The following is a 25,868-nucleotide window of genomic DNA, read 5'->3' as shown; positions in this document are numbered from 1 at the left end:
AATCAGATGTAACTAACGTTTAAGTACTCATTATTGTAAATGTAATCAAAGTATTTGTGTTGTTTTCCAATTTATAAAGAATACTTACAAATGCGTCAAATAAGAATTTCATAAAGAAATTTTTAATTAAAAATTATTTTTTATGTTTTACTAATTCGAAGCAATTAATTTACTATTAGGATCTATTGTAATACGATTACAATTAATTTTAAAATAATTATAATTATGAAATTAATTGTACTCGTATTACTGTTTTACAGTATATATCGTGTAAACTTCGCAAATCTCCTGAGAGTCTTAGAAATGATTAGACAGCTTCCAAATTTTGACACTTCTTACTTTTTCGATTCGTTAAATATAACTATCAGAAACGAAATTCTTAATAAATAATATAAAGGAAACGTTTTAAAAGTTTTTAACGAGGGAGTCGTTTGCTTCAATATATAACAACTTACTAATTTTATACACGACCCGTTAACACTCCTGAATCCGTTAATTTTTCACTTTTATTTTATTAGCAGAATCAATGCCTTAAGAAAGAATTCTTCATTCTATTTAGCATACTTATACACTTTTTTGTTACGATTTTTTTTTTACTTTTCACAGATTAAAATGTAAATTTTCACCACATTGTTTACAGTCTTAATTTTATAATTTTAAGCAATTTTTACGTTAAAATATAATTGCTGATATAAACAATTTTTAATGATAATCTCTTCTCTTTCTCTGTAATATTTTAATCTATCACTAAGGGTTTTTTTTTAAATTTAAAATATAATTGTTTTATAAATTTAATAAAAAAATGTTTTGTAAGATAATACAAATGTAATCTCCTTTTACCAAAAAGATTAAGATGTATTAAATCTAAAGCTATTAAGTTATATTATATGTCATAAAAAGAATTTGCAGTATGATTTCATTAGCAATATAGATCTCCTGTACCCAGAAAATAATGTCATTTTCGAATTGTAAAATTCCCTAGAAGCAATGTGTCGATTCTTCGACTGGCACACGGCTGAAGCCAAGCTTTCAAACGAAGAAAACCACGTTTTGTCAAATTTAAAATTCAGTTTCCACCCAATTTCACATTTGCGGTGGAAAAAAATCGTATTTCGAGATTGAAGAAACACGACAAGAATTTTTATTTTCGTACAAGTTTGTATTTATTACCGTTCTGTATACAGCGAAATCATAACTTCGTATCTCCGACACAAAACACTTAACAATATACAGAAAATTGTTATTAATAAGAAACAGTGATATGGACATGTAATGTTGACACAGCATTATAAACCTGGCATGTACAAAGGTCTAAAACAATCAGCGAGATCTCCATCTGTCCACAATAGCGCATCACACTTCATTTACTCAAACCACTCTACACAGGATCTTTTTTTTTTGTGAATAAATAATTTAATTTATTGATATTTTAGTTTTTATTCTGGTGTGCTTTTTTATGTTCGGTCTAACTTACATATCTTTGGTGGGAAGAACGACTAGTGTTTTAGTAACCGAACTTAAAAATTTTTTCACGTAACAGAAAGAATAGAATTGAATCCCGATATTTTGATCTTATTTACAATATTTACATGCAATTTGATAGAAAACAAAGCGAAGGAAGATTTAGATAGTTTTTTTATGTGGGCAGTTTCGATACATACTGAAGAAACAGCACGCTTAATCATTCAATAGTATAAATCAGATGTGAACGGAATGTAAATAGAAGCTAAATCTGTAATACTCGATATGTAGCAACAAGGAATCAAAACATTCGCTATTCCAAAAACGTGCCCATTCTTTCTCGTTGAAAGTTAGTTTAAACATTAAAAAAAATGCAGTTGAGATAAATAAGTTATAAACGAGTATGGTCCCTTTTTAAATGTGCTATGCTATGTTACAAAATATAAATTGCAGTGATGAACAAAGCAAATATTGCAAGGAATATAATAAAATTATATAAAGTAAAAGAGTTCGATTAATAACATCAATCTTCTCTTAGTTAAGATGGTTCTCACCTTGAACATCGACGACGATATACCAAGTAATTGCCATCTGCAGACATAAACATAGGCACAAACGACTTCGAATTGATTCTTTTTTACAGGCACTCTCTTATCTCTCGGCTCTGTTCTCATAGTAGTTTTCCACGGATCAGTTCCTTTGATTTTCTGCTGATTACCTAATTTTTATAGTAACAACATTTGGAAAAGGACGTGTTTATAAAGATAATACCCTGTTCCCAAGACAGTTTTTAATACTCAGAAACTTCCAACGGAAGAAATAACGGTGGAATAATTTTCCACGGACTCTTTTGCAACTTCCTTCAACGTACGTTTGCTGAATCGGTATAAGGCACTCGTTTAAAATCACATTCTTGTTACTGTTAATTAAACGACGGTGTAAAGCTGTGAGCACCAAAATTTTGTGGTATAATTACACCGTTTGAATAGGCAGGAACCTCCGCTAACGAATACATCTGGGCTTCTTTAAAGTTTATGCCATTGAATCCATCGCACGGATTGTTCGAATGAACACATACACGTACACAGACACATCTACGAGTAAACACCCCCACGACATTTATTTGCAGCTTTCCGGAGCACGTGTCGACTTTGACGAACTTCCATACCTTCGGATGAAAGGAAGGGACCTGGTCCCACACTAATTTATAGTTCACCAGACGAATAGGTGTAGCGGAGACTGGCGTCATACAAGATGGCCGTCCATTTCGTCGCGAACGACAACACCATCTGGCGGAGGCACCATCTGATGAGATTGGTGAGGTGGCACCGGGGAACCCTGGTAATTTGGATTGAACGTTGTAAGAAGCGGAGTGGCGTTGGCTACCACATGCGGTGCAACTGGTCCTACTGGATAAGGAATGTAACGAGCATTCTCACACATGTCGATATTTACAACACTAGCGTGTCCGGGTACTATCGATGGACTTCCGACTTTGTATCCCACCTGTAAATTTAAAATAACATATTATAACATTCAAAAGATTAAATCTCACTTTTTAAAAATAAATTCAATCCAATGTTAAACATTAAACTTAAATAACTTTAAAATTGAAAAACTTAAAAAAAATTTCTAATTTGACTTAATTTTTTCCTAATTTAGAAATGCCGAGTAATTATTTCCAACAATTTTAATTACAGTTTATTTTATTCTCAATGCTGCTATTGCTTGAAGAACAAAAATTACAATTCGAATTAATCTCCTTGGTTTACCAGAATTAAAATTAAAATTTTAATCCGTCTGTAATCATTTTTATAACAGCATTTGCAACGAAAACTAATTAAAATTTATATTTTATTGATTCGATCTCTTAACATGTAGACTGTGATTAAATATATATATTATCAAAATAAGAAAAGGTAGTAGAAAACAAGGTTTGAATCATATTTATTTGAAATAAATGTCCACTTACTTTTTGATTATAAGCATTTCTCCTTAATGCGTCCGCATATGTATCTTCTTCGGCTTCGTAAATATTTTTGTTTGGTTTTTTAGAATTTTTTTCCAGCGTACTATATCGAGAAACTGAAAATATCCGTGAAAAATCCGTTAAATATACTTCTGTTTCATTAACTTCCTATCCAAACATCTCACTGTTATTTTAAAACCAATCGTTTTCTAAACTCGTTAAAAATGAAGACATTTAAAAAGAGCTTAACCAGATTTAAAACATTAGTGAAACATTAGAAAAATATTCCTTATAAACCTCGAATAAGTTTCGGAATTGCTTACTCTTTTATTCAACTTTACAATTTTTTTTTACCATTAAAATTCCTTTTATATGTTCTTACAAAACGGAGAATTTGATATGGAAATTTCTTTCTTAAATTACTACTTGTGAATATTATAAATTTAGAAAAAAAATTATCGATAATTTACATTAATATTCCATTTAGTAGAGAGAAAGTTAAAATTATGGAAGGTTATAAAAATCTCTTAAATAAAAAGATATGGAAGAGATGGAAAATAATGATAGGATATTACTATAACATATATGATTGATCGCGTGGATGTAGTAAACACAATATTTCATGTTTACCTACCTTGATCTAAATACCTATAGGTATTATACTGTCCTATCGTTCCGTCAGGTATATAGGTTCCATCACCTTGATCGATCAAGTAAGTCGTAGCTACTGGCTTCCCCTGTTCCTCCTACCGGATAAAATCGAAAAAAAAAAGAAAAAATTCCAACATCAATTTTATCTCGGCATGTCTCTTGAAGCATGACATAAGAATTTATTTTTTTCTCGCGAAAAGACAAAAAATTCTAAAGAAACAATGTCTTTAGACTTAGATGTTTGATGAATTTTTTCTTATTCTTTTTTAAAGTCATATTCAATGATTTCAAATGTAAACATAGCAAATCAAATTGCTCTTTTCATAGAATTGTGTAAATTAGTTCTATTCACATGACTTTATCTCGTACTTATTCTTATGTAAATTAATTTACATTTAAATTAACTTTATGTGTATTTCGTTAAGTAAACTTCAAACACTTATAGACCACTTACAGATGTCACCTTGAAAATATCATGATGAATCTACATGGCAAAAAAAAAGACACAAAAGATAGACGACGGCTCCATAAAAAGACAGTCGTAACAAAACCTTAGATTATCGATTGATTTTTAAAGTTTACAGTTGTGACATTTGCGCGAAAAGGGTTAAAATATTAGAGACAGATGTGACAGAAGACAAGATTCTACACTTACCGAATATTCTCCAGTGCTTCTTCCATCAGAATATGGTTCACTTTTTTCCGACGTACAACTTAATGTTTCTCCGTTCATAGTCTCATTATAGCTACTTGGAGCATACATTTCGATGGTCGCCGCTTTGCTACTGCAGTGGTCACTATCTTCTGAAACAATACGAAAAATGTCTTACGAACAAGCGACTTACAGTTAAATTTATCAAGAGGAAAGATAAACAGGAAAATAGTAATACCGTAACCGTTAGTAGCATACTTACTTTGGCATAACTTTGCCAATCGCTGTAACACTTACAAATGCAGCATGCAGGAAAGAAACAGAAAAAGATGTACGATAATAGAGTGACTAATAGGAGTAACACATCTCGAATTTCAATTCAGAAACAAGTAATTCTAAGTTATAAATTAGAAATTGTATAGAAGGGCGTTTTACAAAGTTAGATATTTTTGTAATAAAATAATAAAATTTGGATAAACGCGTATTTTTAAGCCACTTATATTACTTCAGTAAGAATATAGATAAATTATAAGAGGATAAAAATTGATCGGATTTTCCCCTACCTTCCTCTAATCTTTTCTTTCTTCTCTTTCTCACAAAGCAGATTACCAAAATGATATTTAATATTAGTAGAAAGCTTCCCACAACAGAAACTGTGATGATAATGATTCTTGGTATGTCTCCTTTGCCCGAGAGCACTTCCGTTATCACTGGTTTAGTCTCATTTTTAGGTACTTCACCTGTTCAAATAGCAAAAATATTTTATATAATAAGCTNTAATTTGTTATCCAGGTCTTTCAGAATTTTGATAATAATTATTATTATCTAAAAACAAATATTTTTTTATTATATAATTAAATATGATAATAATTATTTATAAAATTAGTACAAGAAGGGACATGAAAGTTATTAAAAGATGTTTACCGTAGCAAAGGTTGTCGATAAACCATAATAAACCACTTACCTTCTTAATTCTGCTGTTATTTTAAGGAAATATTGAAAATTAAATAGAGGAGAATAGTAATTACTTTAATTAAAAGATAAGTTATACTCGATAAAAATTTGTTAGCAAACAAGATTAAAAATTAATGGATTTTTCATAGTTTAAATGAATATATTTTAAATATTTTAAACGTTTATATATATTCAAACCTTCATGCATAGGCGCTTGGTTTTGCTTGAGAAATTTCGTAACGTATGGATTTACTTGACTCTTGGTTTTATATTAAATGAAAAATAAATATGAAAATTTTTAGCATGAAATATAAAGTAATTGGAATAGGATGTAAGACGGTGCAACGAATCGACATGTAAAACGAAACGTCATTAACTGAATGAGATTAGTTAGACAGTAATTACATTCGCTCTTACAATGGAATATCATTATATTTAGGAGTCACTTTCTATCAAACAATAGCTATAAAAACAACAATACCGGGAGGAATTGATACTATTTAACCAATGTAAATTTACTTTTCATCGAGAATGTTTATTCAAAATATTAACATGCTATAAGTTAATTAAGATACCATAAATATTCCAAATCTTATTTTTCAAAAAAAAAAAAAAAATAGATAAAATGCTTTCAATAAAAGCGATACCCGCCATCATCGAAGAGAATTTTTCCATGTAAAATGAACTATTGAATTTGTACGAATGATTGTATAAATGTAACAAACATTAACGTGTTAAGCATCTGATAAGTTTCGACTGGAGATACTTCTGTATTAATTAATTTATAATGTTTACAATATAAAATTATTATACAATTACTTTAAAATATCGAGAATAATAGCGATAAAAGATAAACACGCTTGATAAAGCGAATGAATATCAATATGCAAAACGAATTCGGATTTATAGTATAATCAATTGCTCCTAGATGGCGCTGAACCGAATATATATTTTCGTAATCTATTTTGTGGAAGATGGAATGACTCTGAAGATTTTTGCCATAAACTCGCATATTTCGTCCTTCTACTATTTTCGTGAAATGAATTATAAACGAAATTTTCCGTTTTTATTCGAAGAACTACAAGAGTAGTGACATCCCAATCCATTAACCCAGCTCCTTTCTCGCAACCTATCCATCTTAATTAAATGAAAATAGTGTTGTTGCTTTTACTGTCATTTTATCCAATTTCTTTTCCAGTGCAGAGAGCGGAGAATTCCAATAAATTGAAGAGATGCCATATAGACTAACCCCGATGCCACTTTCTGCTCTTGCAACCAAGTTAAACTAATAGCGACAGCCAAAAAATAATTAGCTTAATAAATATGATTAAGGCTAATATTCATCCCTTATAATTTTATTAATAACAATTAATTACGAAATAAGTAAAATATAGTGAAAACAATTGAAATCTTCTGGCAGTTAACGCTTTGCGAAATCTTAAATCACAAATTTGAGCCAATTATTGAAGAGTAAAATTTATAGTTATCATATGATATTCATTTGAACATATCCTAGCAAACTGCAACAACATATAACGACTGAATCTAAATGGTTCTATCGAACGAGAAGAGAACCAATTGTCTAAACCAAAGCAGCAAACTCGTTGTAGAGACGAACTTTGTTAATTTCTCGGAGGGATAATTGCCTAATGAAAATGGTTATTTTGTAAACGATAGTCTGTTTCATCGAACGGATACACGTTAATTTGTTTGCAGAAATAAGCAAAGTCGATTTACAAACAAAAACTTTTAAAGTCGATTGCAAAACATTTATTCAAAGTAAAAAAACAAATGAGTCGCTGGAGAAACAATTCCGTTACAAATGTAGAAAGGATTTTTTTTGTTATTTTTTATTTTTTTGCGTGAGGAAAGGGATTAGAGCTATGACAAATCAGTCTGCGAAAACTCAATTTTAAGTCTTAAGGTGTGCCTACTTTTTTTATCCACTTAATGTCATTCGTGTTTATCAATCACTTCTGATTGCGTTCTCGAATTTGCCTAAGAAAAATAATGAAGTATCGCAGAAATTCATAAAACTTTAACTGAGTACTTTGTCGGTGACAGTAATAGACACCGGCAGACGGAATTAATGAAATTTTAGTAAAAATTTGGCAGGAATTTGATGAAAATATCCGGGCGGGGCCTTACAAATTACCACGAGTTATTTTAAATGTAATATCGAGTTATTAAGAAATAGTCTTCGATTCCTTTTTACCGCTACTTCTTCTATTAATAATTTATTTATAGCCGAGTTAATTCCCAGAGAAGAAAAATTACAACCAAAGAAATATTTCCTCTTCGAACGAAAAAAAAAAAGTATAATCATAGGAAATCTGTAAAAGGAACGTTGACAGCTAAAATAATTAATATTCAAATGATCGTTTGGTTATTCTATTGTAATGATGTGATTTTAAAATTTATATATATATAAATCTTTCTTATTATTATTTGACAAAAGGAAATGAGTATTTTACTTTCTGGTAGAGTTTTCTCAAATCAAATATTTTAAATTCTAGATTAAAAGTTGTGTTCAAATTTTAAGTTTGATTATTTGTACTTATCGATTTTTTTTCTTTTATTTTTTGAAAATTCATCGTTCATTTTGTAATTCTTCCATTGGATATCAAATCCACTCACCGAGGCGAGGAAACTACTTCAATCTCCTTCAATGTCTTTGGCCATTACTGTTAGTGTGGTGGAAGGAGGGATCAATGGAACAGTTGGTTTGGGATGTCGAGGAAACAAACTCTTGGATGTAATTCCGTTCTGGCTTCGTCTGCGGAATTCAAAAGTGGGACAGTTAAACATTTTGTAGCTCGACTTCGAACGTAAAACTAAAAGTGTTCGTATATTTGGACTTTGCAACAGACGTGATCTGAAAAATTAATTTTGTTTCGTGAAGCTTTCATTGTTGCAATCCTTCAAGAATTTCATTGAATGTTTAAATTTATCTTTTCAAATTTTCGTATTTGACTTTAGAAGTTTTATTCTTATGTACATTAATCTACTTCTTTTTATAAGCTGTAATTTTGAGAATGAAAAGCAACATTATAAGATTGAGCGTGTTATTCTCAAAACTAACGACCGCAATTTATAGATTTAAATTTGATAATTTGTTATCCAGGTCTTTCAGAATTTTGATAATAATTATTATTATCTAAAAACAAATATTTTTTTTTATTATATAATTAAATATGATAATAATTATTTATAAAATTAGTACAAGAAGGGACATGAAAGTTATTAAAAGATGTTTACCGTAGCAAAGGTTGTCGATAAACCATAATAAACCACTTACCTTCTTAATTCTGCTGTTATTTTAAGGAAATATTGAAAATTAAATAGAGGAGAATAGTAATTACTTTAATTAAAAGATAAGTTATACTCGATAAAAATTTGTTAGCAAACAAGATTAAAAATTAATGGATTTTTCATAGTTTAAATGAATATATTTTAAATAATACTATAGCAATTTAAAAAAAAAACTGGCAAGAAAAACAAAATTTAATTTATCCGGAAATTTAAAACGATACCTTTAAATCTTCTTCTTTTTTTAATAATACATTTTCAATTTATTTTCCCAATACAATTTTATTTACTTTGATTTTTAACCAGTGGATTAAATACAAAATAATAACAAAAGATTTCTTTAATTCATTTCTTCTACGTTTGATAAATTATTAAAAGACAAAACTCTATCGACAAAAACAGATTTTCATCCTTTCAGAATTTAAAATAAGCTTGGCGTTCTTCAAATATTAAAATTCTTAAATAATTGGAGAATTCATAAATATTCATTGTACTTGACTTTTATTTTAAGTCGGTATTTAATATTGATAGAAGAAATATTCAACTCCTTGGCAACTTTTATGTAAATTGGTGTAATTAATGTCGACTAACTGTAATTGCTTTTTATCCAAATATAAATTAAAATCAGAAAAATTATTATCGCCCGTTTACAGACGTGGAATGGATACGAGTGACAAATTATGAATATTTTTAATTACATATTATTCAAAAAGTGTCAGTTCAGATATAAAGTCAATTTTTTTTCTATGTGTAAACCTTAAAAACAAAATAGATCAGTGCTTCTGAATATTTCTAAATTTATAACATCATTAATGCTAATTTATTAAAGTAATTCGCTTAAAAATTCTTTTAATTTAATTGAAGAAATTTTTGACATTTCTGATAAATTCTATCGGATTAGAATGAATTTTTTTTAATAGTTATTGTATTCAATTTTAATCCGGAAAATATTACTCAATTGATTTAAATAGCGTAGTAAAATTAGAATTATATTCGTGGGTTAAGAATATAAACTTAAAGTTTCATACATTTTATACATTATCCTATAAATATAGTCTTATACTACTTATTAGCTGTATCTATTCTCTTAAACAGATATGTACAGTATATACATAATATAAATACGTACCTGGAGTCATCGTCGAATTAATGAGCTTATGTTTACGATTAGATCTAATGTTCCTAAATCATTTACATGCTTTGGAGTTAGTAAATACCATAAAGATTAATGTTGATAATTATTAGTAGCAATGTTTCGTAATAAGAGACACGAGTACCTTGGCTGAGTTAAATTTCAATATATAATCGTATGTCTATCTACATTCAATAGCTTAAGCAAATATTAGCATAAAAAATATTTATATTGTTATTAAACAGTCATCTATAAAGTTAGAATGAATATTCGGATGTATTGTAAGATATTCGCTTATGAAAATATGTATGGAATTGGAATTATAAATAGCAATAATTTAAAAATCTTTAATATTTGATTTTTTTTCGCCGAGTGGATTCATATTTTTTGTGGTAAAAAATGCTGATATATAGAGAAAGTTTACTTCCCCAGGGCTGCTCGTTCAGTCGATATCGATTTAGCCTATATCTTCTCTAGTACTCGGACGATATTCGATCGATACTTTGATAGAATTATTAAATCTCGTTGCATTAGTGATAAATAATTCCAAAGGTGATGTCTGGTCTGCGTCAAAATGCAAAACCCATTAAATAGAGAACAGAACGAACTTATCGAATTTTACTTTGTTTCGCATACATTGCGATCAATTACGGCTCTCTATCGCGCTGTTAATGCATTCCTCTAGGAGAAAATGCTCAGCCGCAGTTTCGTGTTCGCTGATATTAATAGGCCTTGTGTATTATCGAAGCCACAATTCAATCCATTCTAAACATTTAAGCTTATTGATTCACTACATTTATTCAAACGACTTAAATGTTAAAGTTCTACCAAACTTGAATGATTAATGTCTTTCAGATCGAATAACTCTAACCTATGTTCTCGTAATGTCTCTTTTGTGTAGTCTGATCGGCTCTTCTCTATATCTGTTCATTTGAATTATTCCATTATATTAAAGTCCATCTACTGAATGACTTTTTCATTCTGAATTTTTCTGCCATTTTCATTACTTTACAAATAAAACGTTTACAATCCATACGTTTATAGTAATTTCAATATAAACTTTTTTCATTATTGAAATATATCCATATTAATTACAAACTATTTTACACAGGAAAATTATTTAGATTACTCTAACTTATGAAACAGGAAATATGTAATTTTTATTTTCATAAACTTGCTTTTTAATGATTTTTAATAATTGACTTAAATTTAATTAAGTAAATTATTAATTAAACTATATTAATGTATTCTTATTTCATAATAATCTTATTAATATAGATGTTTAAATAATTATGAACACGCCTACTGGAATAGGAAGGATGTAACTTTGCCCTTTCGGATCGAAGATAGTGCCAATTGAATATCTAAAAGGATACGTTGTCCTGTATAAACTTTATGATCTGTTTGATCATGGATTACATATATTAAAATATAACAAATAGATTAAACTTAATTACTTATGGATTTAAAATAATATATATTAATTTGTTATGGATATATCATATGCAAATTACACGAAAATTAATGACAAATATTGAACTCTGAAGATTGTTACATTACAATGAAAGGTAACTTTTGTAATTTATAACGTTACCAAATTCATCTACATTCGATTTATCCACTGTAAATAACGAATAAGTCGAATAAATTTTACATAAGTAAATTGATGTTATTCATCTTTATAAAGTTTCCTGCAATATTTATCATTGTTATACGATACCTTGTAAATTATTTATAATATATACTCAATTATTCGCAGGAATTTTAGGATAAAAATGCTGTCGACATTGTCTGGAAGTTAATATCTCTTCGTTAAATAAATTCATTTCTCTATTATATAGCTAATAAATTTGATTTTTTATTCTTTTTTACGCATTAGAATAAAGACATTCAATGTAAAATGGATCGATAGAGCTTATACAAATTTTCATACATAAGACTTAGAGAATAATTTATTTTATGTTTACTTTTATATATTAAAAGAATCAGATGTAACTAACGTTTAAGTACTCATTATTGTAAATGTAATCAAAGTATTTGTGTTGTTTTCCATTTTATAAAGAATACTTACAAATGCGTAAAATAAGAATTTCATAAAGAAATTTTTAATTAAAAATTATTTTTTATGTTTTACTAATTCGAAGCAATTAATTTACTATTAGGATCTATTGTAAGACGATTACAATTAATTTTAAAATAATTATAATTATGAAATTAATTGTACTCGTATTACTGTTTTACAGTATATATCGTGTAAACCTCGCAAATCTCCTGAGAGTCTTAGAAATGATTAGACAGCTTCCAAATTTTGACACTTCTTACTTTTTCGATTCGTTAAATATAACTATCAGAAACGAAATTCTTAATAAATAATATAAAGGAAACGTTTTAAAAGTTTTTAACGAGGGAGTCGTTTGCTTCAATATATAACAACTTACTAATTTTATACACGACCCGTTAACACTCCTGAATCCGTTAATTTTTCACTTTTATTTTATTAGCAGAATCAATGCCTTAAGAAAGAATTCTTCATTCTATTTAGCATACTTATACACTTTTTTGTTACGATTTTTTTTTTACTTTTCACAGATTAAAATGTAAATTTTCACCACATTGTTTACAGTCTTAATTTTATAATTTTAAGCAATTTTTACGTTAAAATATAATTGCTGATATAAACAATTTTTAATGATAATCTCTTCTCTTTCTCTGTAATATTTTAATCTATCACTAAGGGTTTTTTTTTTAAATTTAAAATATAATTGTTTTATAAATTTAATAAAAAAATGTTTTGTAAGATAATACAAATGTAATCTCCTTTTACCAAAAAGATTAAGATGTATTAAATCTAAAGCTATTAAGTTATATTATATGTCATAAAAAGAATTTGCAGTATGATTTCATTAGCAATATAGATCTCCTGTACCCAGAAAATAATGTCATTTTCGAATTGTAAAATTCCCTAGAAGCAATGTGTCGATTCTTCGACTGGCACACGGCTGAAGCCAAGCTTTCAAACGAAGAAAACCACGTTTTGTCAAATTTAAAATTCAGTTTCCACCCAATTTCACATTTGCGGTGGAAAAAAATCGTATTTCGAGATTGAAGAAACACGACAAGAATTTTTATTTTCGTACAAGTTTGTATTTATTACCGTTCTGTATACAGCGAAATCATAACTTCGTATCTCCGACACAAAACACTTAACAATATACAGAAAATTGTTATTAATAAGAAACAGTGATATGGACATGTAATGTTGACACAGCATTATAAACCTGGCATGTACAAAGGTCTAAAACAATCAGCGAGATCTCCATCTGTCCACAATAGCGCATCACACTTCATTTACTCAAACCACTCTACACAGGATCTTTTTTTTTTGTGAATAAATAATTTAATTTATTGATATTTTAGTTTTTATTCTGGTGTGCTTTTTTATGTTCGGTCTAACTTACATATCTTTGGTGGGAAGAACGACTAGTGTTTTAGTAACCGAACTTAAAAATTTTTTCACGTAACAGAAAGAATAGAATTGAATCCCGATATTTTGATCTTATTTACAATATTTACATGCAATTTGATAGAAAACAAAGCGAAGGAAGATTTAGATAGTTTTTTTATGTGGGCAGTTTCGATACATACTGAAGAAACAGCACGCTTAATCATTCAATAGTATAAATCAGATGTGAACGGAATGTAAATAGAAGCTAAATCTGTAATACTCGATATGTAGCAACAAGGAATCAAAACATTCGCTATTCCAAAAACGTGCCCATTCTTTCTCGTTGAAAGTTAGTTTAAACATTAAAAAAAATGCAGTTGAGATAAATAAGTTATAAACGAGTATGGTCCCTTTTTAAATGTGCTATGCTATGTTACAAAATATAAATTGCAGTGATGAACAAAGCAAATATTGCAAGGAATATAATAAAATTATATAAAGTAAAAGAGTTCGATTAATAACATCAATCTTCTCTTAGTTAAGATGGTTCTCACCTTGAACATCGACGACGATATACCAAGTAATTGCCATCTGCAGACATAAACATAGGCACAAACGACTTCGAATTGATTCTTTTTTACAGGCACTCTCTTATCTCTCGGCTCTGTTCTCATAGTAGTTTTCCACGGATCAGTTCCTTTGATTTTCTGCTGATTACCTAATTTTTATAGTAACAACATTTGGAAAAGGACGTGTTTATAAAGATAATACCCTGTTCCCAAGACAGTTTTTAATACTCAGAAACTTCCAACGGAAGAAATAACGGTGGAATAATTTTCCACGGACTCTTTTGCAACTTCCTTCAACGTACGTTTGCTGAATCGGTATAAGGCACTCGTTTAAAATCACATTCTTGTTACTGTTAATTAAACGACGGTGTAAAGCTGTGAGCACCAAAATTTTGTGGTATAATTACACCGTTTGAATAGGCAGGAACCTCCGCTAACGAATACATCTGGGCTTCTTTAAAGTTTATGCCATTGAATCCATCGCACGGATTGTTCGAATGAACACATACACGTACACAGACACATCTACGAGTAAACACCCCCACGACATTTATTTGCAGCTTTCCGGAGCACGTGTCGACTTTGACGAACTTCCATACCTTCGGATGAAAGGAAGGGACCTGGTCCCACACTAATTTATAGTTCACCAGACGAATAGGTGTAGCGGAGACTGGCGTCATACAAGATGGCCGTCCATTTCGTCGCGAACGACAACACCATCTGGTGGAGGCACCATCTGATGAGATTGGTGAGGTGGCACCGGGGAACCCTGGTAATTTGGATTGAACGTTGTAAGAAGCGGAGTGGCGTTGGCTACCACATGCGGTGCAACTGGTCCTACTGGATAAGGAATGTAACGAGCATTCTCACACATGTCGATATTTACAACACTAGCGTGTCCGGGTACTATCGATGGACTTCCGACTTTGTATCCCACCTGTAAATTTAAAATAACATATTATAACATTCAAAAGATTAAATCTCACTTTTTAAAAATAAATTCAATCCAATGTTAAACATTAAACTTAAATAACTTTAAAATTGAAAAACTTAAAAAAAATTTCTAATTTGACTTAATTTTTTCCTAATTTAGAAATGCCGAGTAATTATTTCCAACAATTTTAATTACAGTTTATTTTATTCTCAATGCTGCTATTGCTTGAAGAACAAAAATTACAATTCGAATTAATCTCCTTGGTTTACCAGAATTAAAATTAAAATTTTAANCATATATATTCATATATTTTAATATATAATTTTTTAAAATATATTAAAAAATAAAAATGAATAATTCTTAAATATCTCTAATAATTAAAAACTAAAGAATTCAAAAAAATATATTTTTATTTTAGTTTTTTTTGTTGTTGCATATTCATTGAAATGTCATTTGATCTAGTTCATCATAAGGGATGAATTCATTAAAAAACAAAAATGATCTGCCTGTATTACTCCAATCGATACTATTCTAGGATACTAATATATCGAATGTATAGCTTAGAATTTTCTGCATTATGCAAAGAGAAAATTTTAAAAAAAATATATATATATATATATATTTTATGCGCCTGTTAAAATTCTGGCAGTAAAATATGATAGCTCTTTTCGATCGGCTTTACTAGATCGATAAAACTTTAAAATTTCTCTCTTTTATTAGTTAAAGAATCGATGATTAATATAATAATAGAGTTTAAATATGTGTAATTATTGTACTACATTTTCATATTAGTAAATATTTTTATTATAAATACTATAAATCGTTTATAATTTACATTAAATTTTAAAATTTTTATAAAATTCTGAATGTATTTTTTGAAAATTTTTATTATTTCTTCGGTTAGGAATTTAAAGCTAGAAATCTAATCTCTAATAAAGCAACAAGATTGAATTTTATATAAAAATCAAAGAGAAAAAAATCAATTTTTGTTACCGTATATATATATATATATTTTACAAAATAATAAGGAAAATAATAATTTTATTATAATAAAGTAATTTTCTATACATTAATGTATTCATTAAGTGTTTTGCAGATATTACTTACCTATTATGTGCTCAAGTTTCATTTTTAATGGGTTAATATATTTTCAAATTTTGTTCAATGATTAACCCTTTATAAAAATAAAACAATTTTCTTAATTCGAGTTAAAATTCACGTTTGTTAATTTATAAATTCATATTTCATGAAATGGACTTAGTTGAAACTTTAGCAATTAATTTTTCTGTTGAACTAATACTTAACATCTCTTCTCAATTAAAATAAATTTTACTTAATTGGAGAAATTTTTTTTATTTTATAATTGACAGTTCGTGAGAGAGAAGAAATTTTTAATCTAAAAATAGCTCTTTCTTAAATGACAATTCTCTTCTACTTTTAGAAGTCATAATTATCTTCGTGATTTTTCTCAATTGTCAAATTAACGATTAAATAATTAAACACCAAGTTTTAGAATTATTCTTAATTTAATTTCATTATTATTCAGAAACTAACCATTATAGTGCCAAGACTTCTAAACCATTCAAACTCTCCGGTCTCTCTCTCTCTCTCTTTCTCTCTCCATCCTCCAGAATCCTTCAAACTTCAGAATGCTGTTTTAGCATTCTACACCGCGATGCAAGTTCAAGAACATCGATAAAATTTATAAAAAGAATTTGAAGATGTGGACTTCATTTTTAAAATACGTTATTTCCAATACATACGAGTATATATTGTGTATAGAGTAGACTATATGTATATATTTATGTAGCCTCATTTCAATGATATAACTCATTAAAATATTTAATGTTTATGCGAAAGATACATAAAATATAAAGAAATAAAACATGTCAAGATAAAAATAAAAGAAAGTAGTTAAGAAAGAACACCCCACTAAATCAAAATCAACGAGAGAAATGTGTAAAAAAATTATAATTAAGTACAACCATTGTTGTGTGCATGGCATATTTTTCGAAACAAAAAAAAGAAAAAAAATAGAGAAAAACCCACATGATCCCATTTTCTTCTACACAGAATTTGCATCGAATAAATTTTATTTTACAAACACAGAATAATAGAGAGTGTTTGAATAAGATAACTGAATATTCGCCACCCTATAAATGATGGCAGAAAACACCGGATGGGAGGGAATGATATTTCGACGATATCGCACACGAAAATGGTCTCCACGGAAATTCCTACATTGAAAGATAGAAAAACGCCCAGTCCGGCCCTTCGACAATAAAGGATGCAACCGATCTACGCTATGAAGTTAACATTAAAAGAACAAAGTCTAAACAAACAAAAACATATCGATTTTCTTTTATTATTTAAAAAGTTCCTTTTCTCCTGTACCATACCAGTTCTTGGCTATTGAGCTCGAAATTCAGGAAAATATTTCTTTTTTTTCCTACTATCAGAGCTCGAAAATAAAGAAGCAAAGGGGTGTTTATTAGACTCACCCATTAATTCTATAACCAACGATTCAGGGCGTTAGATCCGTTCGTTTCGTGACTCTCGGGAGTTGCTTATATGTTTAACTAACCTACGCCTCCTAGTTATAATAATTCCTGTACAGTGCGCAAATTAATTAAATTTGAGAGTAAACGAACGAGATCGAAAAGAAGAAAATGTGTAAAGAAAATAAAATTATTCTAAAGTTTTATATACTCACTTGAAGTAGTGACTCTGACGAACTTTTCGGAGACTGAACTCTCTCCCAGTTCGTTGATAGCAATCAATTGAAAGACGTAAGTAGTTCCAATCTGTAAATTTGTGACCGTAAACTCGGTGGCGTTGGAAGGAAACACATCCGTGAACATGAGTGGATAACTATCCAGCACCTGGTACCTGACACGAAACGATTGCTCTCTTCCACCGTCGAAACCCGGTAGCCATTTTAAACGAACAGAGTCATGCGTAACATTAAGTGCTTTGATATGAATGGGAGGATCTGGCACGGCTGTTAAACCATCAAAAAATTAATAAGCGATAAGAATTGGTCATAAAAAACTATATACACGGTAATTAAGACAACAATAATAAATTTATTGAGAAAAATCTCTATTATTTTAACATTAAATATCGAAAAAGAGACATAGAGAATATATTAAATACTAAACTCTATTTTTGAAATTCGATTTTTGTAAGTTTTTCGACTTACACAATCCTTCTAAGCTGATGGTACTCCTGTCTGTTCCCAATTCATTCCTGGCAACGCAATCGTAAGATCCGTAATCCACGGTACGGATTTGATTGACGTTAAGAACGGTTTCCCAGGTAATATAATCCACTTGGTACGATTCCATTTCGAATTTATTACTGAGATAATCTCCTACACTCTCCCCGTTCCTATACCAACTGAATGTAATATTTGGTGCACCGTTGGCACGACACGTGATTTGAGCATTTTCTCCTTTATCACCCGCAGCTTTTAAAAATGGAGCAGACTTGTCGATAACTGGCTTATCTGTGGAAAACATTAAATAGGATTGAGTCGGGTTTAAATAGAGTCCCAGGTGAATCAGTATCGTCAGAAAAGAATCTAGAAAAGACATTTCTACAAAACAACTAAATTATCTTTTCGATTTTAAAGAATTGCAAAGCGTAGAATTTCTAAGCGTTATGTTTATATATATTTTTATTACTACCGATTTCTTGGTTATTTAATATTTTACATTTAAACTTGTAAATTTTCAAATCGCCTTAGGACAAAAAACTCACGTTTCACGACGAGAATTGCAGTTTTGGCATCTTCTGTGCCAACACCGTTGTTGGCTGTGCACGTAAACTTTCCCGAGTCGTCTCTTGAGACGTTGTAGACAGTTAAGTAAGATTTTCCGCCTTCGGCTCTCTGCTGAGTTCTTATCATGTCGAAATCGGAGCGCGACCACGTGATCAGATCGTCGGTGATGGGGTTGGCATCAGCCACGCACTCCAAGAAGGCATTATCCCCTTGATCTACAGTAACGATCTCTGTTATCCTCGTAATTTTCGCACCACCTGATAATATAAACATATCTTATGTAAATAATTTAAAATTTAATTGCTATTCTTTTCTATATACTAAGTGTAAAGCAACCATTAATTAAATTATATTAATAAACATTATAGCGTGTTAGTAGCCGAGGTAATAAATATGCATCAAATTTAATATCCGAAAATTTTCAAGTAAACATTTTATGATACTATTATGCGGAATAGCCCTTTTACACAGTAGCGAAGTGGATAAAAGGGATGACAAATGATAAAAAATAATTCACGTACGGTGAACATTGACTTGAATTGTTATTTTATTGGTGCCTTCTTCGTTAGTTGCCTCGCAGCTATAAGCACCTCCGTCGTCCCTTTTTGCTCCGTTAATATGAAGAAGAGGCCCTACAGCGAAGATCCTGTACTTTGTATTGTCCGCATCTTCCACGCTGGGTACGACGTTTCCACCAGTTGTCCAAGAATATGTGATGGACGAAGGATTGGCTTGAGCGGTGAGATTGATTATAGTTGTCTCCCCTTCAATAACGTCGTAGGTCTGGAGGGAAAACGACTCTGGAAATTCTGGTTTGTCTGAAAGATTCAGTCATATCTCATTATTCATTCTGGAAAATAAAGGTATTTGTAAAAATGCCATACGCGATATATTTATATGTGTATTTGTTTCAGAGTATGTCAATATCTTTGACAATTGAAAAGAAATGCCAAATTCTATTTTTAAGAAAAAAATAATTATTTAAAATTTATTTATGTAATTACATATATATTAATTTTAATAAAACTCTCAAATATATTAAGTGTAATGTATTCATGAAATAATTATTAAGTTGACTATTTAATAAACAAATAGCAAGTGCATCGTAATTGTTAATCCGAGTCTGCACTTTAGATGATATTTACATTATGTTCACGAATATCTTACATCAGAGATTCCAGAAAATCATATTTATAATAATATTTACAATTTAAATATTGATATACCGCGTCAAAAATAAAAGCGTAAACATTAAATATAATTCTTAATTTAAGCTTCGTTCAAACCAATTACAGAAAATGAGAATTTATAACATCAATTTTAATTATAATTTTATTAATTTACTATATTGGAAATAAAGTGAAATGCATTTAATATTATTATTACTTAATGGATACGGATCAATTAATTTCTTTATCTTAATTTTATTTTAAAATTTAATGAATTTTAATGTTGATTACATAATTAAAACGATTAAATTCAAAAGATTATTTATTAAAACGGTATCAAAACTTTTATTTGTATTAAGTCAAAAACGAAAGTTTCAAACAATTTAAATTAATGTACAAACAAAAGAATCATCTTATATTCATGTGCAATAATCTGTAGCAATAATGTTATTGTGCAATAAACAATCAAAATACAATTAAATTTTTAAAACACTGTTAAATATTACAATAATGAAAAGATGCCTAAATTTATTTTTAAATATAAATTCGAAAGTTTTCTATCTAGTTTGATTTTTTTGCAAGTTGGAACCATTGGACATAAAGGTATCCAAAAATCAGACTCGTGCATATATAAATTTGAAAATACTTTATTATAATTTCATAGTGATTTTTAATATAAAATTTCTGATTGATTTAATATCTGGGAACTATATTACACTATTTTATATAAAATTAAATTAAATGAATAATTCTAAAAATTGCAGNTCTTAAATATCTCTAATAATTAAAAACTAAAGAATTCAAAAAAATATATTTTTATTTTAGTTTTTTTTGTTGTTGCATATTCATTGAAATGTCATTTGATCTAGTTCATCATAAGGGATGAATTCATTAAAAAACAAAAATGATCTGCCTGTATTACTCCAATCGATACTATTCTAGGATACTAATATATCGAATGTATAGCTTAGAATTTTCTGCATTATGCAAAGAGAAAATTTTAAAAAAAATATATATATATATATATATTTTATGCGCCTGTTAAAATTCTGGCAGTAAAATATGATAGCTCTTTTCGATCGGCTTTACTAGATCGATAAAACTTTAAAATTTCTCTCTTTTATTAGTTAAAGAATCGATGATTAATATAATAATAGAGTTTAAATATGTGTAATTATTGTACTACATTTTCATATTAGTAAATATTTTTATTATAAATACTATAAATCGTTTATAATTTACATTAAATTTTAAAATTTTTATAAAATTCTGAATGTATTTTTTGAAAATTTTTATTATTTCTTCGGTTAGGAATTTAAAGCTAGAAATCTAATCTCTAATAAAGCAACAAGATTGAATTTTATATAAAAATCAAAGAGAAAAAAATCAATTTTTGTTACCGTATATATATATATATATTTTACAAAATAATAAGGAAAATAATAATTTTATTATAATAAAGTAATTTTCTATACATTAATGTATTCATTAAGTGTTTTGCAGATATTACTTACCTATTATGTGCTCAAGTTTCATTTTTAATGGGTTAATATATTTTCAAATTTTGTTCAATGATTAACCCTTTATAAAAATAAAACAATTTTCTTAATTCGAGTTAAAATTCACGTTTGTTAATTTATAAATTCATATTTCATGAAATGGACTTAGTTGAAACTTTAGCAATTAATTTTTCTGTTGAACTAATACTTAACATCTCTTCTCAATTAAAATAAATTTTACTTAATTGGAGAAATTTTTTTTATTTTATAATTGACAGTTCGTGAGAGAGAAGAAATTTTTAATCTAAAAATAGCTCTTTCTTAAATGACAATTCTCTTCTACTTTTAGAAGTCATAATTATCTTCGTGATTTTTCTCAATTGTCAAATTAACGATTAAATAATTAAACACCAAGTTTTAGAATTATTCTTAATTTAATTTCATTATTATTCAGAAACTAACCATTATAGTGCCAAGACTTCTAAACCATTCAAACTCTCCGGTCTCTCTCTCTCTCTCTTTCTCTCTCCATCCTCCAGAATCCTTCAAACTTCAGAATGCTGTTTTAGCATTCTACACCGCGATGCAAGTTCAAGAACATCGATAAAATTTATAAAAAGAATTTGAAGATGTGGACTTCATTTTTAAAATACGTTATTTCCAATACATACGAGTATATATTGTGTATAGAGTAGACTATATGTATATATTTATGTAGCCTCATATTCAGTATAAAAATATATATATATTAAAAATATATAAGTTTGTAAAGAAATATAACAGAATTCTTTTTATCGTATAGAACTTCTTCTTTTATATTATTACTTTTTAAAGTAAACAAATAAAAAAATTACTTATTTAATAATAATAAAAATTTTTTTATTAAAAGATGCATTCAGAATTCCAATTTGATATTGAATTGTTGAAAAACTATTCAATCGGAAATTTATATAATAAGCATAGTTGCAGGATACAATTGAATAGTTTCTTTTATGATTTCTCAAGGGAAACGTCTTACTTAATATTTATATCTAAAGCTATTTAATATAAATAAGGAATTTAAAAGTTAAATATTTTAATAGGATAATAAGGCATTTGTTTTTATAACGGAACATTTGTAATTAGTTGAGTATCTTGCAATACCTGTTACATTGTAGATAAAATCTTCGCGTGTTTCGTGTTTTGAAGAAGGGGGAAAAAATGTCACGCGATGAAAGCATTTGAATATTTTTACTATAAAAGGCGGCGATAATAAACATCACTAGATAAAACCGATATTTAACAAATTCCGCGCTTTTTACTGAATTTTTCGTAGAAAAAATTCCTGAAGCTATTCTTTTTTAATCATTATAAGTAAAATAAGAAAGAAACTCACATAGGACATTGAGCGTGACGGCATCGTGAGCACTTTGTTGCAATAAATGATTAGTGGCTTGGCACGTATAAACCGCACCGTCGTCACTGGATGTCACGTTAAGATGTAGCAAGTTTCTTACGGATTTTCCGCCATTTGGGGCATCAAACACACCATCGGGAGTACCCAACACAAGAAAGCCATCTTTCCACCACGTAATTGCTGCCTGAGGGTTACTGCTTCCAGAATCACACACAAGAGTCACCTATTTCATTTCAAAGAAAAAAATCATCTTCTTTCATTATTACATAAAAAATAAATAAAAACCAAAAGAGAATACAAGAAGCGAAACATAACACAATTCTCACTCGACTTATTTATTATATGACTCGAATCTTTTTCAATAAAAATAATATTTACTTTTATAAAACTTCTATTAGTTTCAATTTTCTGTTTTTTTTATTACCTTTTGATCTGCTTTGGGCTGTTTAGGTTTGATCTTGATACTGACTCCGCTGGGTGGAACTGAAACGGAAGTAATTTTCTCTACATTTTTGATAGGAAAAAATCTTTTTATTACATCTAAAAGTATGTATGAACTTTTATTATAAAAATACAAAGTTGAGATCAGTTTAAGAGGTTTAAGACGATTGAAATTCTTACGAATTCGAGCTAGCAAAGGAAAAATCTCGATACAAACAAAAACCAATAATTACAATGTACTGTGAGTTTGACTTTTCTGACCAAAGGCTCGGGAGCTGCAGAATTGGTGGCTTCACATCTAAAAACGGCTCCGTTATCACTGGATTTAACAACTATGGATAATTCACTGGTGACCACGTTGCCATTAGTGGTGGAAGTAGACTTGATCTGAAGAAAACAAAACAAAAAAAGCTCTTTTAGAGATCTATAAATAGAAACAAAAATAGCCACCAACCGAATATAAATGACGTCGAACAGAGATTTCCTTTCTGGATGCCAAAATACATCGAATATATTCCGATCGGATAAGAATGGTTTTAAAATGCCTACCTCCTTCCCTTCCCTGAACCATTTAACTGATGGCAGAGGATTTCCTCCGTGCGCCACACACGTCATCCGATGTAAAGTGTCCGTCCGGATAGGTGTTCCTTCCGCATAACCAAAGATGTTGGGTTGGTCGGGAGGATCTATAAATGGAAAGTATTCGAGAAAGAAAAACACATTTTTAAAGTGAAAAGTCCAGACTAAAGCTTCTACTATTACTAAACTTGGCACAAAAGCTATTATTTAGGCAGTAGTAGTAGAGGGAAAGAGATGATAACTTACAGAGAACACTAAGAACTGCCGTCTCCACCACAGTTTCTCCCAGGGCGTGATTAACGGCGTAACAAGAAAACATCTTCATGTTTCTCTCCTGTAAAAATTAATAAAACTTATAATTATCATCTATTCTGTTTAAAAGATATTATATTTTTTTAAAATTAAAATTAAGAAAAAATTCAAATAAAACTCACAAAAAAATAATATTAAAAATTGGATAAATTTGTAAAGGATTTTTTTTTTAATTTTCTCTTCGTTAAGTGTAAGATTATTTTCAGTGACGTCACCGTAAAACGAAGTAAAATTAATGACGAAGAAAATAATAATAAATTACATCCGAGCCAAAATTACAAAATAATCGATTTAAACATTTTTTTTAAATTTTAATTTTAATCTCCTCATTATTTTTTGAAACATAAAACCACCTTATAATCGTTTTGAATTTACTTATGAATAACATATAGACAGGAATTTGTTCTTACTTTCGAAGAGGGAGAGAAAGATAGAAAGAGAATACGTAACAAAAGTTTCTAAAATATATAAATCTCTCGAATAAATGCTATTATGTAAAATTGCGTAAGCGTTGTATGGAATAATGTATTTACTTCATACAATTCGTGGGCAAATAAAACAAAAATGGAAAGAATTCGAGAAATAAATTACCGCAAAAATCGGAATGGAAAGTAAGAAAAAGAAGCGTCACGTTACATAAATATGAATGAATGAAAGCACGTGACTAATTCGCGCGAGATGCTGAAGTTAAACAAGAACCGGTTATTCGACTTCTATTCACGAACTTCATTGTCCAATAATATATTAAATAAAAACAAACATAAAGAAGATATAAATAACCATAAATTAAGTTAAATTATCATCAATTTTTTTTAATTATACGTAGGAAAATCGTTAAGATATTACTATTCTGCTTGATATGGAATACAACGATCCGAAAACGTTTACTATTTTCAAGATATTTTCATCTTCGTAACAGTTCAATAAGTTACAAAGAAAAATTATGTTAAGAGAAGAGTTTCAGACATAAATATGGAAGAATTGAGAATTTTTGCCTTTACCAGACAACCGTTGACATGTTTTTAGCGATCATTCGATTGGGTTGAGGCAATTTGTTCCGGCCAGCCGAGTGTTTATGTCAACTTTACAGAGAGAAACAATACGTCACGACTTCACCAGCAACGAAAAATACAAGACCACAAAACGGATACTTGTTGAAATCATTTTACTTCACCTAAAGCGGGTTATACGATGTAGTAAAATCCTCATAGAGATGAGCAACCATCACTACTTAAAATAAACAGCTACTATATATGATCTGTCCGATAAGATAAAATTTTAGCTCCTTCCAAATTTTTATTTTTATTTATTTTTTCCTATCGAAGCTGCAACAGAAATCGTCAAGAAAAGTAGTCGTTACGAAACGCTACAGCTCGATGCATCAAATATTTTTTTCATAAAATCGAAATAAAATATTTTTTTTTCTTTTTTCTTTTTTAGAAAATGTCGCGCAATATTGGAAGACGGCACCTTAGCTTTTTCTTTAAATCGAAACTTTAATTAAACGAATTTAATAACATTAACCACAAAATCTATCGATTTAAGAGGAGGATGCTTTCTTTTTCTTCCGATTTTATAACTAAAACTTCTTCAATAAAAAAAAATATATAGT

At 28.9% G+C, this 25,868-nt stretch overlaps 1 protein-coding gene across 2 annotated transcripts in view; it reads right to left on the bottom strand.

Moving 5' to 3' along the window:
* Window positions 1-1,129: 1,129 nt before the first annotated feature.
* Window positions 1,130-25,868, bottom strand: part of LOC111635045 (nephrin-like) — a 47,263-nt gene continuing 22,524 nt past the window's right edge. The window contains exons 8-22 of one of the 2 annotated variants that reach the window (XM_023379893.1): window positions 24,191-24,278; window positions 23,915-24,051; window positions 23,599-23,752; window positions 23,349-23,407; window positions 22,904-23,147; window positions 19,382-19,678; window positions 18,839-19,117; window positions 18,279-18,584; window positions 17,790-18,077; window positions 5,297-5,473; window positions 4,996-5,025; window positions 4,737-4,882; window positions 4,065-4,176; window positions 3,434-3,546; window positions 1,130-2,967 (exon numbers count right to left, since the gene is read on the bottom strand). In XM_023379893.1, the coding sequence (XP_023235661.1) occupies window positions 2,707-2,967; window positions 3,434-3,546; window positions 4,065-4,176; window positions 4,737-4,882; window positions 4,996-5,025; window positions 5,297-5,473; window positions 17,790-18,077; window positions 18,279-18,584; window positions 18,839-19,117; window positions 19,382-19,678; window positions 22,904-23,147; window positions 23,349-23,407; window positions 23,599-23,752; window positions 23,915-24,051; window positions 24,191-24,278 (2,691 nt within the window). In that variant the 3' untranslated portion in view covers window positions 1,130-2,706. Of the gene's footprint in view, window positions 2,968-3,433; window positions 3,547-4,064; window positions 4,177-4,736; window positions 4,886-4,995; window positions 5,026-5,296; window positions 5,474-17,789; window positions 18,078-18,278; window positions 18,585-18,838; window positions 19,118-19,381; window positions 19,679-22,903; window positions 23,148-23,348; window positions 23,408-23,598; window positions 23,753-23,914; window positions 24,052-24,190; window positions 24,279-25,868 lie in introns of both variants that reach the window. The other variant, XM_023379894.1, reaches the window with a different exon arrangement.

This window comes from Centruroides sculpturatus, unplaced genomic scaffold, assembly GCF_000671375.1.
Source record: "Centruroides sculpturatus isolate CEXI.00-Female unplaced genomic scaffold, Cexi_2.0 scaffold993, whole genome shotgun sequence".
In the NCBI taxonomy this organism is placed as follows: domain Eukaryota; kingdom Metazoa; phylum Arthropoda; class Arachnida; order Scorpiones; family Buthidae; genus Centruroides; species Centruroides sculpturatus.
The sequence above is the reverse complement of the archived record's forward strand: the minus strand, read 5'-3'. Positions and strand labels throughout refer to the sequence as shown.